At 39.0% G+C, this 13,148-nt stretch overlaps 1 protein-coding gene across 8 annotated transcripts in view; it reads left to right on the top strand.

Annotated features, from left to right (window-relative positions):
- Positions 1–13,148, top strand: part of LOC129178024 (C-myc promoter-binding protein-like) — a 47,869-nt gene that overhangs the window by 8,935 nt on the left and 25,786 nt on the right. For all 8 annotated transcript variants that reach the window (XR_008569735.1, XR_008569734.1, XM_054769675.1 and 5 more), the window contains 10 exons: positions 867–1,197; positions 3,293–3,539; positions 4,539–4,608; positions 6,979–7,148; positions 10,388–10,674; positions 10,983–11,049; positions 11,143–11,201; positions 11,307–11,451; positions 11,627–11,802; positions 12,819–12,919. Coding sequence is in view for 6 of the 8 variants with exons in the window: in XM_054769675.1 (XP_054625650.1) it covers positions 887–1,197; positions 3,293–3,539; positions 4,539–4,608; positions 6,979–7,148; positions 10,388–10,674; positions 10,983–11,049; positions 11,143–11,201; positions 11,307–11,451; positions 11,627–11,802; positions 12,819–12,919 (1,633 nt within the window). In the remaining 2 variants the exon portion in view is untranslated. The remainder of the gene's footprint in view (positions 1–866; positions 1,198–3,292; positions 3,540–4,538; positions 4,609–6,978; positions 7,149–10,387; positions 10,675–10,982; positions 11,050–11,142; positions 11,202–11,306; positions 11,452–11,626; positions 11,803–12,818; positions 12,920–13,148) is intronic.

The following is a 13,148-nucleotide window of genomic DNA, read 5'->3' as shown; positions in this document are numbered from 1 at the left end:
GGCGGCTGCCAAGAGGGTGCAAACTTTGAATGTGCTCCAAGCAATGTAACTGGTCCTCTTCTCTTACTGCCCTGACATAGGGAGGATCAGCATCGAGCATCAGAAACACAAATTACTGTACATTGTACAGATGAGAACACGAGCATTTAAAAAAAAAGGCTGTTATTTTTCTGAGAAACTTATTTCAGGCCTGTCAAGAAACATTCCTAAATTTATGTTTTAATTTTTTTTTTTACTTTTTTTTTTCTATTATTATATTAAAGTGGGCTTTGTTTTTTCGTTTTATTTAATTTTACACATATGAATACAGGACTCAAAAATCCTTGCAACCTGCACTTCTGTTTGTTGTATTCCGTTGTTGTAATGAGTAAAATGGAAAAAGTCTAAAACTTGGATTATGTTTGGGGCTACAGACGATTTTTCTTTAGTATAATAGGAGGCCAAATGGTTGCCGACCCCTGGTCTATACAGTCACTTAGAGCAGGGGTGTCCAAAGTGCCTCCCGGGGACCGTTTTGGGCCTGCAGCATATTCTAAAAATGAAATAAATTCATTACTGATGAGGTATATTATTAGATATTACACTAATTTGCTTTGTCACCTGTAACACAAAGCTAAGATTTTTTTGGTCTGATAGCATAGATATGTTGTCCTACACAGGATTGGGTTTAGCATCTTTAATGTACGAAATGGACCAAAAAAGGGGCGAGTTGCAAAATTGTCTTGAATGTTAATCGAGGTTGGGAATTTGTTTTGTGTGTGTGTGTGTGCAGCTTTATACGCTGGGAAACTTCAACTTTTTCCTGCAGTACAAATGTCTTCATATGTCTCTCTTGCTGTATGAAATATCTGTCTTATGTATTACAGGCACTTGGCGGGAATGGGAAATGATGGAGGACAAAGGCCCTCGTGTAGCTGACTACTTTGTGGTGGCGGGACTGACTGATTCATCCAAGCCTTTGGACCGGGAGATCCACTTTGATGACGCCTGCCACAAAACTGCCAAGCCGAAGGCACCCATCACCGACGTGGCTGTGGTGATCCGCTCAATGGGTGATGAGGTGCCCCCAGGGTTCACATGCATTGAGACCACACCAAACGGGCATTCAGCTGATTTCAATAATGGAGGGCTCATGGCACCTCAGATCTTCCTGTGCTATAGGCGAGGTTGTGACAAGCCACCACTCACTGACTTGGGGTAAGACAAGGGACACAAATCTACTGTTTTTGTCGGTCACTATAATGAAGAAAGCACTCTTTTGCATGGAATAATATACTGTACAATATAGATAGCCTAGATAGCTGTAAATATAAGTCAGATAAGTACAATGGGACACAAGTATCAACTGAGCAGGTTCCTTTTCAATATCTGACCTCCCTTTGTTCCCCTACTTTCCCTTATTATCTGGAAAATTTGCCTTATTTTCAAATGCAAATGTTGACAGGTATGCCCATTGTGTCCATAAAAATGACATGCACATGCGTCTTGCCAATTATGCAAATTCGTGACTCTCAACTGGTGGGTGTCGCAGGGTCTTTGCCAAAAAAAATAGTGTAATGACTCAATTGACTCCTTGAACACACCTCGCATCTGTGCTATTCACTAGGCAGCCTTGGAACTGTTGCAAACCGTCGTTTTACATTTAATTACTAGTACAGTAGTACCTCGCATAACATAAACCTCCTTTTACGTAAATTCCACTGAACGTAAAGAATTTATGTAAAGTTTTTGCATCGTATTATGGAAGAAATTCCATATAACGTAAAGTGTCAAGCCGGTGCAAGTTTTTGTTGTTTTTTTTTTTTCAATCAACTTTATTTATGCCTCAAGTCGGTGCAAGTTCAGACTAACACTTGGTAAAGCCTTCTGACGCTTCACACACTCTGGCTGATTTTTGGGGCACCGCCTCCGCTCTCATCTCATTGGCAGATTTTCAGGGCACCGCCTCCGCTCTCATCTCATTGGTTGACTTATACAGCACGTTTGTGTGAGAGACAGGTTTCTCCCTTCAACCTCCTTCATCTTCGTAGTCGCCCTTAATCTAAGTTAAACAATTAAGTTAAGTTACAAATTAAAATTTTGCACACAGCATTATCTTGTAGTGCGTGTGCGTTTGTCTCTGGGACCAGGTGACTCTTAGACTCTTTAGGCTAGTCCTCCTCTTTCCTGCCTCCACTTGTGTGCTCCTGATCAAGACATCTCGTGAACGGTAAGATTGTTGTTGTTTTTCAGTTTTATTCATTTAAAGTAATCGTATTTATTATATTTTTTTATATTACAATGTTACGCTACTATGTTTATGCTAACGTTTTCTTATATTTTCCCACCATATTTGGTGGACTTTGAATATTTTGAAGTGTTAAAGGGGTGAGTTTGGGAAGATCTTGGAATGGATTAGGCTATTTACATGTATTTGACGCTTCGTATAACATAAAATCCCTATAACATAAAGGTTCTCGGAACGGATTATTTACGTTGTAGGGGCGTCTACTGTAGTTACTAAATAAGATATTTCAGAATTTGCTTTCAAAAATTTCTGCAGTTTGGGGTTTGGGTCGCCGCTTGTCACTGAAGGGTGATGGTGGGTCCCGCAGCCAAACCAGTTGAGAAGCACTGCTCTACATCCCACCCCCACAATAGACGACCACAAATAGATTCAGTCCTGTGGGAAACACTGCAAATAAACAATGATAAATGATTACTGTACTATTAATTTACATTACTATACCGCTGTAGTAATTAATCGATTTAACCGATGGTATTCAATTAATTGAATATTGATTACAAAATTTAACTATCCTCTATTTCAGCCTTTCAATTGTGATTTTTTTTTTTTTTATTTCCTTAGTCATCCATGAAAGCAGAGCTATTTTCAAGATCTTCACACATCAGCTTTGACTTTAGAAAACAGTAATCAACATTTTTGCCTCTTTTCTTAATTGTTGTGGCCCAAACCACTAACTGTTTGTTTTCTTTGTATTGATTTGGTTTGTCTAGGGCCTAAGCGATTACTCGATTAATCAAAACAACAAGCTTGAGATTGATCAACTAAGAAAATATTTGTTCGTTGCATTATTTGCAGTCCTACATTACTATACAGTATAAGTGATCCTGACACTTCCTGTTGATTTACATTTCGAATTAAATCAGCAGGCAAGTTGGAAGATACAGCAACATACTTTGACGGTACTGAGATGTTTTTTGTGTTGATTCAAATTAATAACCTTTGTGTAAACTAAATTGTACTTCTTTGCTTTATTAGACTGACTTTTCTTTCTGCTTGTTCCCACAGTGTCCTCTTTGAGTGGAAGGAGCGACTGAAGCAGGGCTGCCACCTTATCCAGACCACGCCCTCGGGTCGCCCAGCCAACATCAGTGGAAACTCCTCCCAGCGCATCTATGTCACCTACCAGCGGGCGCCTGAGAGGCAACCACATGCTGCTCTGGCTGTCACTGACATCTGTATCATCATCCCAAGCAAAGGAGAGACTCCTCCACACACCTTCTGCAAGGTGGAGAAGAATCTCAACAGCACTTTGGTAAGACCCCTCAGAGCTTAGACATGCTCGGGTACTGTCTGATTTTATACAATATTGAAAATAACCTCTGTGTACTAGTGTACCTCTGGCCGGCTTTTGGGGACCTGGCTCCATGCCGGGTCTCGTGGGTAGCTGCCTGGATAGCGGCGAGGAGCGTTCAGTGGAAAAAATGCGTGCCTGTTGGTCGCTCTCCGGGAGTTGAGGGCACTGATATGATAAAACATTTTTTTCAACATGTTTTTGCGATCGACCGGCAAAGTCCCAAAGATCGACTAGTATCTGACGACGGACAGGTTGGCGACCCCTGGTATACTGTATGCCTGTAATTATTTCTTAATATGTAAAACCCAATTTAAAATGTGTGGAATAAATGCGTGTGGCATATTATATGGTTTAGAACAGGGGTGTCCAAACTTTTTCCAGCGAGGGCCACATAGTGAAAAATGAAAGGATGCAAGGGTCACTTTCATATTTTATAAACCAACACATGTAGTTATGCTAATAAGTTATATACAGTATTTCAAGAAAAAACTGCATGTCAGCTTTGTGATAAAGGTGAAAAAGCCTATTTTATTATCAACTTTGGTCTTGGCTTTTTTTCCTCCCCATCTTTGCTGTTTTTTTTTTACTTTCTTCTTAAATCTTCATACATTTTCTACTTGTAATATTATGACTTTATTCCCATCATGTTTTTACTTTATTGCCATAATCTAACTTTCCCCCAACCTAATTTTCCAAAATTTACAACTTTACTTTTTGTTTCTTTCCCATAATATTGTTACTTTTAAAAATATATATTTTTTCTGTTAATATGTCAACTTTATGCTACTAAAATGACATTATTTTTCCTCATAATATTACAACTTCATTTTGTAAAATTACAACTTTTTCTCAAAAATAGGCATTTTTAGGGTTTGTTTTTTTTGGGTGCAACCCTTACTCGTGGGGGTCCTCGGGATCAGCTGTGTGCTCACTTTTTCCTCTCGTTTCTGTTTTCAGTGGGGCTCCTCTGTGTACTTGTGTTATAAGAAGTCTGTGACCAAAACCAACTCGATAGCGTATAAAGCAGGTAAGCCTTCAACACATATTGCAATTACTCATAAAGTGGTTGTAAAAATATTTTTATCCTTTTTACAATCATAAGTATTTATCATGTTAAAATTCCCCATCTATTGTTGCATCAGCCGTTTGGCAGAAATGTGTCAAGAAAGAACTGCCTAAATTGATTACAGTCAGGCTTGCACCTGCAGGCTTGACTGAAATCTGAGATAAACCTCTCTGGTCTGCCCTTCTAAATAGTGTAAATGGTTGCCATATTGTTAGCAGTAATATGACAGACTTGACAGTACCTATTAAAATCTGTCAAGTTGCTGGAGTACCCCGGAAATGGTTCTTTCTTCAACTGACAGCAAATAACACTGCACATGGATATCTGTTTCTCATTAAAGCTGTTGATGAGTAAAGTTTATTCAGAATTTCCCAGACTAAGTGAAATCCATATTGCAGCAATTTGAGCTTGGTGGCAAGCCTGCTTATACGACATCTGTCTCCATTTGTACAATAATGGGACATCGTATCGCAAACTGAGCAGAAAACACACAAAAACACCCATTAACCTTTTGTTGTTCTGTCAAATGTGTTGGAATGTTGTGTTGTTGTGCCTATAGACCAGGGGTGTCCAAACGTTTTCCACTGAGGGCCGCATACTGAAAAGTCAAAAGGATGTGGGGGCCACTTTGATGTTTGCACATGTATATATTTTTACATTTTGTAAAAAGGTTCAACAAAAGTATTACAGGCAAAGCTTTGTGTTATGATTTAACAGTGTCACCATTCAGGCTGTTTTTCTTCACATAGTGCATTTAGCTCTATTTTCTGCATTTTTGCTGGAGTTCTTTTGTTTAAATTTGTTTTGTTGGCCCAATAAAAAAAACAAGCTGCAAGCCGCCAATGACCCAACTGCTCTTCAGACACCCCAGTTATTGAATGATTTGCATTTTACATTACAAAAAGTGGATGCCTTGCTTTTGTTCCTCAAAGCATGCAACAGCCAGTGGTACTGCTATACATGCTACTTACTATCGTATGACAATGAAACTCTCTTGTATCTTGTATCTTGTATCTTGTAGTACTGCACAGGAGGGAAGTGATGCACATGCGCACAAAACACGACGTCACACGCGTAGCCGTGTGTTTACGGAAGTAAATACGGCTTGACACACATAGCTATCGTTTGCAATCTCTTTTGTTCCGCCATTTTTGGTTAATCTAAACAATTTTATTTTGTGATCACTTTCATTGTGGAGACTCTTCCTTGTTTAAGACAGTGGCTCCACCTAATGTCTAAACAAAGATGTACAAAACAGATAAGTACAGTCACCCCTTGTTTGTTGCGGTTTATTTGTACCAGAATTTCCACAAAGTAGGATTTTTTTATTTATTATAAATCAAATATTTTTGTAGTTAGAACATAAAGAGCATGTTTCAGACCTTCTAAATGTGTGGGGGTTTTTTTAGCATTACAAATGAAACATGAAACACATTAAAACAACCCAATAGTCACTTTTACACTTGTTTTACCCAATATAGTTGACATAATTAATAGAAAATAAGACGTCTTAGACATAAAGACATTACATAGGCTCACATGTTAGCACTGACAGGATACGTAGTGGCTATTGTCTCATCAGTAAAATGTTCCTTACACCTAGTGGCCGCTGTAATAGAATACTACTGCCATGGCGCAGTGTACATTCATACAGGAGCTGCTGTCCGCCACTGCTAACCATGCTAACACGCAATAACTCTACAGTAGCTAGCTGACGTCACACACACGTGATACGGGCCAATTAAAAATGGATAGATTTGCCACATTTGACCCAGAGGCTGTAGTTTGGACACCCATACCATAGACCTTATTAACTTCAACACAGTCTGACGCTCATGCCTATACACCACCGCTCTGAAAGTTATTTTTACATAAACGTAAATGTCTTTTTGTCACGATACAGCAGTTTTTTTTTTAACTTTGCCTCAACAGAGCTGTAATTTTTCTTGTCACATTTCAACTGTATATTTTAGTGAAGTATGTAATTATACAGATTTTTTTTTAGGTTCTTCACAGCAGATTTGTCCTGAGTCTGTCTTTGTAGTTGAACTAAGTGCGTTTTACTACGATATAGGAATGTATGTATATAATAACAAATTGTTGGTAGGTTTTTCTTATTGCATCACACAAACACAAATACAATTGCTACTTCTTATCCAAGGAAATGCCCAAATATGTGATTACTGTGCACGGCTGACTCTTGCAAAGGCTGTCATTTATTCTGCCTCATACATTATCTTTTGTGGTTGAAGTAATGCTCTACATTTTTCCCAGGTCTAGTGCACGAAATGACATTCACAGGATTGTTTGTTTTATTTTTGTCCCACTAAGGATTATTCTGCAGATATCCAGAAGAGAATTATGAGTCTTTCCCACTGCCAGAATCTGTTCCTCTCTTCTGCCTCCCCATGGGAGCCACAATCGAGTGTTGGCCAATCAACGCCAAATACTCCCTGCCTGTTTTCTCTACTTTTGTCCTAACTGGAGCCTCTGGAGAGAAGGTAGGATGGATGTCTGGATGGGTTCACACTGCTTCTTTGTTTGAAACCAGCAAACATCTGCTGCTTCATCACAAAAGGCTGCCACTCACCTTACACCTATACTGAGGCACATTTTGAAGGGGTTGTCGTGATAAGGGTGAAATCTTTTACATCCCGAGTGTGAGTTTTGTTGGGTCAATGCAATAAATTGCCTGATTTTTGAGCATCAATTTATTTTAAGAAATATTTTGAGATATGTGTATACTTGCGGAGCCAGCTTTTGAGTCTATGAAGCCTTCATACTCTGACAAAAAAAATACATCTTTCCCAATCTGTTTCCTACAGTGAGAAGTACAAAACAAATGACGATTACCCAAACCGGAAGGGGAAGGTAGCAAATCCCGGATTTACAGAAAGTGATAACGTTTTGACCTATCCGATACAAAGATTGGGTACATTCTCCTTTCATTTTGTCGGCGGCCAGGAAGTGCAAAAAACACTTCAACAAATCGTGAAACACTTCCAACAATTCAAAAAACAAATTTACCAAAGATGAAACGAATGAGCATTTCAGTTGTATTTATTTATGTGATACATAAAATGCGTACGCTGTTTTACGTTAAATCACGCTAGAATTAAATCCGAAGGAACATTCAGGCTGGTGTCTGTGGTTCTATAACTGGTATTGCAATCGCTCCTCCAGTTATATTTGCTAGTCACAACCTTTCATAATAGAAAGCAAAGATTCAAAAACAACCCACAACAAAATACTGTAGTCATAATAAAGACGTATCATTTAAGTAATGTGATCATTCCTCCACATGCGATAGGGAGAGCACAGGAAAATTGTAAACATGCAACGATGTACAGACAGAAATAGCATGCTGTCATGTAAACAAGATGTGAATAATAGTCCTTCGCATGAGAAGGGACAGGGGAGCAGTCGAAGCGATCATGATAGATTACATATTTTGATGTAGTTTTAAGCACGTGAATTAAGACTTTAAACAGTAATATGTACTTTCAATTGAAAAAATTTTTTTTTTTCAGTTTTCATGGGACATTTGGGGTGGGGCCCTAGAAAGCTCGGGGCTCCAGGCAATTGCATGCGTTTGCCGATGGCAAATCCGCCCAAGCGTCCACTTCACTCACGCAATTCACTACTTCCTGAAGGTGCACTCTAAGCATAATGGGAACTGTGGTTCTTTTAGCCATAAATGAGCCGCATCACTGTATAAGCCGCAGGGTTGAAAGCATAAGAAAAAAGTAGCGGCTTATGCACCGGTATCTGGTACTAAATGTAATTACCTTGACTGTCCAACAGGGTCCCCCAAAGCAGCATTTTGGGGCCGATTTTATTTGCAGTCTAGATAAATGACCTGCCTGAAGTGTGTCAGATTGTTAATGTGCAGATGTATGAAGTTATTTTTACACATGCAAGGAACCCTCACACAGCATCACAAATTTTAACATCAGCAATAGCTCAAGTGCAAAATTGGGTCACCAAATCATGTCTGCAACTAAACGCAAAGAAAGCAGTCTGCATGATGTTCACAAAGCAAGCAACCCAACTAGAGTGCTACAATATATTCTTGGAAGGTGTGGAACCCTTTCTAGTTAGTGAATTTAAATATTTAGGCTTGATGTTGGACTTGACATTAACGTTCAAAAAAACATGTCAAACAAATCACAAAGGCATTTAATGTTTCAAACTTTAGACAGGTAGGACTTTTTATGGCTCTGAATGCTGCAACGATGTTTTTGCCGCAAGGATGTTTTTACACTCAGAATGATTTTTTTTTTTTTTTTTACATAGAATACTGCATTACAAACCATAGAATCTCTTTTTAAAAAGCTTCTTTTTCATAAAACTTTTTTTTTTTTATCTCATCACTGCACTGTTTTGGAAAATCAGTTTTGTTTTGTTGTATCTTTCACCATAAGACTTGTGCATCGAGATGAGTCTTCCTAGCGATGTCGTCAGTTCTAAGTTGAGAGTCTAAGTTGAGAGAGCAAGCTTGTCCGGATGTTTAGTTGGTAGCGTGTGGGATCTCAAAATTGACCAACTTCTCAGCTTATTGCCACAACCTTCGACTATGCACGTGTGAGGGATGATTTAGAACCTAGCATTAACTGTTCCAAACTCAAACTTTCTCTTTAGAACACACGGAAAAGGGAAAAACTTGTGTTCATGTCTCACATAAGGATTGTTGATGATGGGCAAAATTAAAAAAAAAAGTGCAGTTTTCCTTTACCAGTAAGAGATTCTCAGACATACACAGTCTTCAAAACCGATCCCAAAAAGTGGATGAAACAAAACCAAGTCTATGACCACTTTTACCTTTTTTTAAAAAAATTTTTTAAGCCTTTTAATGTTATGTGTTTGTTCTTGTCTTTTGTGTATTGTGTGTTGTTTTTTTATTGTTATTTCTGTGTTACCTGCCTGGGGACATAAGATGGAAACTAGCAGTTGGGCTATAGTGTGGCATATTTACATCTGTATTGGTGGCAGATGTCCATTAATATGCATTTTTGGACATGCAAAATTGTGTATTGTGCTATGTGATGTGCTCCGGTGTAACTTGTATGCATGTTCAGGATGAATTAAACCATTACCATTACTATTACCATTAATATGCGTTTTCCCTAATAAATAAATAAATAAAATATGAAAAATGTCCTTAAACATTAAAGTAAAAAATAAATAAATAACTTAAATTAAAAATTAACTTGACCTTCTTTATATATTGTAGGACAGAGGTTCTCAATTGCTTTGGCTGCAAGTCCACCATCATCCTTCAATGACAAGCGGCAACCTTAGGGATTACAACCTAGGGATTTAAACGTAAATTTCTCAAATATATTATTTAGTAAATTACGTTCATTTATTTACATTTTAGTAGCTCAATCAATAAAAGGAAGACACAAGAAAGTTTATGGAACCAGAGGGCCCTGCTGTTGGGGCAAAAAAAAATGTAGCTAGCCGTTGGAGAGATGCTAGACTGCTTCCTGAGTTGCCATTGAGCAAGGCACCAACCCACTTCAGCTCAAGGGTGCCTTCATACTGTTTGTGCACCCTGTCACTCTGACGTCCCTTCTTGCATGTGTATGGTTTGATTCTTTTCGGTGAGTAACACAGATGTCTTGAGGAAGGAAATACTGTCAATGTACTGATGCACTGGTTGTATTATACTGTGACAGTAAATAGCACACGTGATGAGCTGTTAATCCAACATCCTGTACGTATCTCATGGTTCCAGGTATACGGTGCTGCCATACAGTTCTATGAGCCCTACCCACAAGAGTGTCTGACTGATCAACAGAGCACCCAGCTGGGCCTTCTAAACACAGATCCACACAAACCCTCTTCCCCCTGCAACAGCTCAGCTGATGTCACAAACAGCACAACTTCCTCCACCTGCTCTGTTTACACCAACAAATGCATCTGCCTGCTTTCTCACTGGCCCTTCTTTGATGCTTTCCGCAAGTTCCTCACCTTCCTGTATCGCTATTCCATCTCTGGCCCGCATGCCCTCCCCATTGAGAAGTGAGAGCTAATAAATGTTCTATATTTGGTTACGAAACATTGCTGTATAATTTTCAAGGCATTATACCAATGTCTCTGCCATTACATCACCATATTTTTGATTGTCAAAGTAAAACTGCTGCTAAAAGGAGTTCTATGACAGCCCTTACGTTTGTTTGACATTGTCCCGTTTATCTGTTGCATGATAAAATATTTATCATTTATATGCTTATATACATCTGCTCATAATTGTCTACAGCGATTATATCAAGAGAAACTTTAGCTCGCCCCTGTTGTTTTTGGACTCAGATGTTAATTGTTTTTCTCAGGCACATTTCTCATTTTATGCACAAAGTTCCCTTCCCTTCCTCTCAGAGGCCTCGCATCCTGGTGCAGGTAAGCTTTGCCTGCAAAAGGGTGCATGTTATAACTGAAAAAGGGGTTAAGGGGTTCTTAATCCCGCTTTTTCACTTTTTGCCTTTTGCACAGCTTTCCCCTCATGACAGCCTGATGTTGAGCCAGCCAGTGTCTTCTCCTCTACCACTCAGGTATATGTGTCTACACAAGCGCTAAAGACAGAAATAACTGAGTTTTCAGAGAATTATTGTCTTATGAATTTGATTAAACTTGTGTGCATTTGTATTTTTTTGAAGTGGTGGACGATTTTCCACGTTGCTCCAGAACCTGGGACCGGTGAATGCTGTCACTCTTCTGGTGTTTGCTGTCACTGAACAAAAGATTCTGGTCCATTCGTTACGACCTGCCGTACTGACCAGCGTTACTGAAGCTTTGGTATCTGTAAGTTGCTGCACTGTGATGGACTGAATGGTATTGTCTTCTCTGCAAGACTGGTTACCACCTTCCAAACTTACTGTAGCTGTGTGCTGCTTTTCTACTCAATTTCATGCAAACAGTGCTTTTTGTCGCTGCTGTGCAAAATGAATGCCACTTCTTTTTGTTTTGTAATCTTCAGATGATCTTTCCCTTCCACTGGCCATGCCCATATATTCCTCTGTGCCCGTTGGCACTGGCTGATGTGTTGAGTGCCCCATGCCCGTTCATTGTAGGAGTGGACTCTCGCTACTTTGAACTGTATGACCCCCCTCCAGATGTGAGCTGCGTGGATCTGGACACCAGCACCATTTTCCAGTGAGTGCACCCTACTGCTTTCTGAAGTGCTACCCTGTTCGTATACAATGGAACCTTAGTCAAAGTCATTAATCCGTTCCAGAATGGCCGACTGTAACATTAATGAACGCTAACCAAATAAATTTTTCCCAACAATATAAATCCAATTAATCTGTTTGAGAAAGCCAAAAATATTAACACAAAACACGTTTTTATAGTTTTAGAGTTATAGTTTTGCATACTAGAAAAATGGAAAATGCAGATGATTATTGCCAAAGACACAATTTGGCAGCAAGCACATCACTGACACATTCTTCGTGTTATTTCTTGAATTCGTTGAATTCATCATTTGTTTCTCGCCTCAAGTCTACAAGTATACTTTTCTTTTGATGCACGGGTGCAAAATAACCCAAAATTGAGCCAAAGTGCTGGCATTTGACATAGAATGTAAAACTATCAGTGTAAAACTACAAAAACATATTTTCTGTTAAAATTTTTGAGACGTGGCAAAGAACTGCAGAGTTGGCCGCTGATGACATCATTGACATGTGACAGAACAGACTTTCGGTTCCTGTTTCAATGTCTTAAGTTAAAAGGAACGTTTTCTGATTTAAAAAAAAAAAAGAAAAAAAACATTAAGAACACAGTTGGACTCACATAGCAATATTGAACGCTAATCGAAAAATGTACGCAAACAGAGGCAAATCTAGTTAGTTGGCCACAGGGGAAAGACCTTCGAGCTGTGGCCAACTAACTACAGATAGATCATCAGTGTGTAAATGGTCTTTCATCTCCAAGGCACTCAAAGTGTATTTATTTATTTTGCAGTCTAAAAGGAAATGCAAAAGCAATTTACTGGTTCTTGAGGGGAGGCTAGGCTAGGTTCAAATAATTTGTTTGGCCTCATCCATTGCCAGCCATGCCTAGGGCGGTATGAACTCTCCCAGACCAGAACTGTTGTGCATGTTTTTACTGCCCCCTCAGCTCTTCCAGAGCTAAGGTTATGTGCCTTTTGTGTTATGTGTCTGCTTTTCCAGTAATGAAGATAAGCGAGCGCTCACGTGGAAGATCTTACCAAAGAAAGCTTGTAAGATTCTAATGAATGTGCTGAACACTCTCTATCAGCAACTGGTTGATGGTGAGTACTGATGGAGCAATTACATTATTTGACTGAATCATTTCATTATGGACATAGGAAACTTGTTCGGTATTGTTTCTCCAGTGAACTAAAATCAGGTAATAATCTTATGTGATTTCCTTATTACGATGCTGTTTCTTTAGCTGGACAAATCGAATAAGTACATTTAAAAAAAATCTCAGTTGGAAAAATTGTCCCCCTCCGTTGTAAGTCAGACATTCCTTTTCCA

The sequence above is a fragment of the Dunckerocampus dactyliophorus genome, chromosome 3 (genome assembly GCF_027744805.1).
Source record: "Dunckerocampus dactyliophorus isolate RoL2022-P2 chromosome 3, RoL_Ddac_1.1, whole genome shotgun sequence".
NCBI lineage: Eukaryota > Metazoa > Chordata > Actinopteri > Syngnathiformes > Syngnathidae > Dunckerocampus > Dunckerocampus dactyliophorus.
The sequence above is the reverse complement of the archived record's forward strand: the minus strand, read 5'-3'. Positions and strand labels throughout refer to the sequence as shown.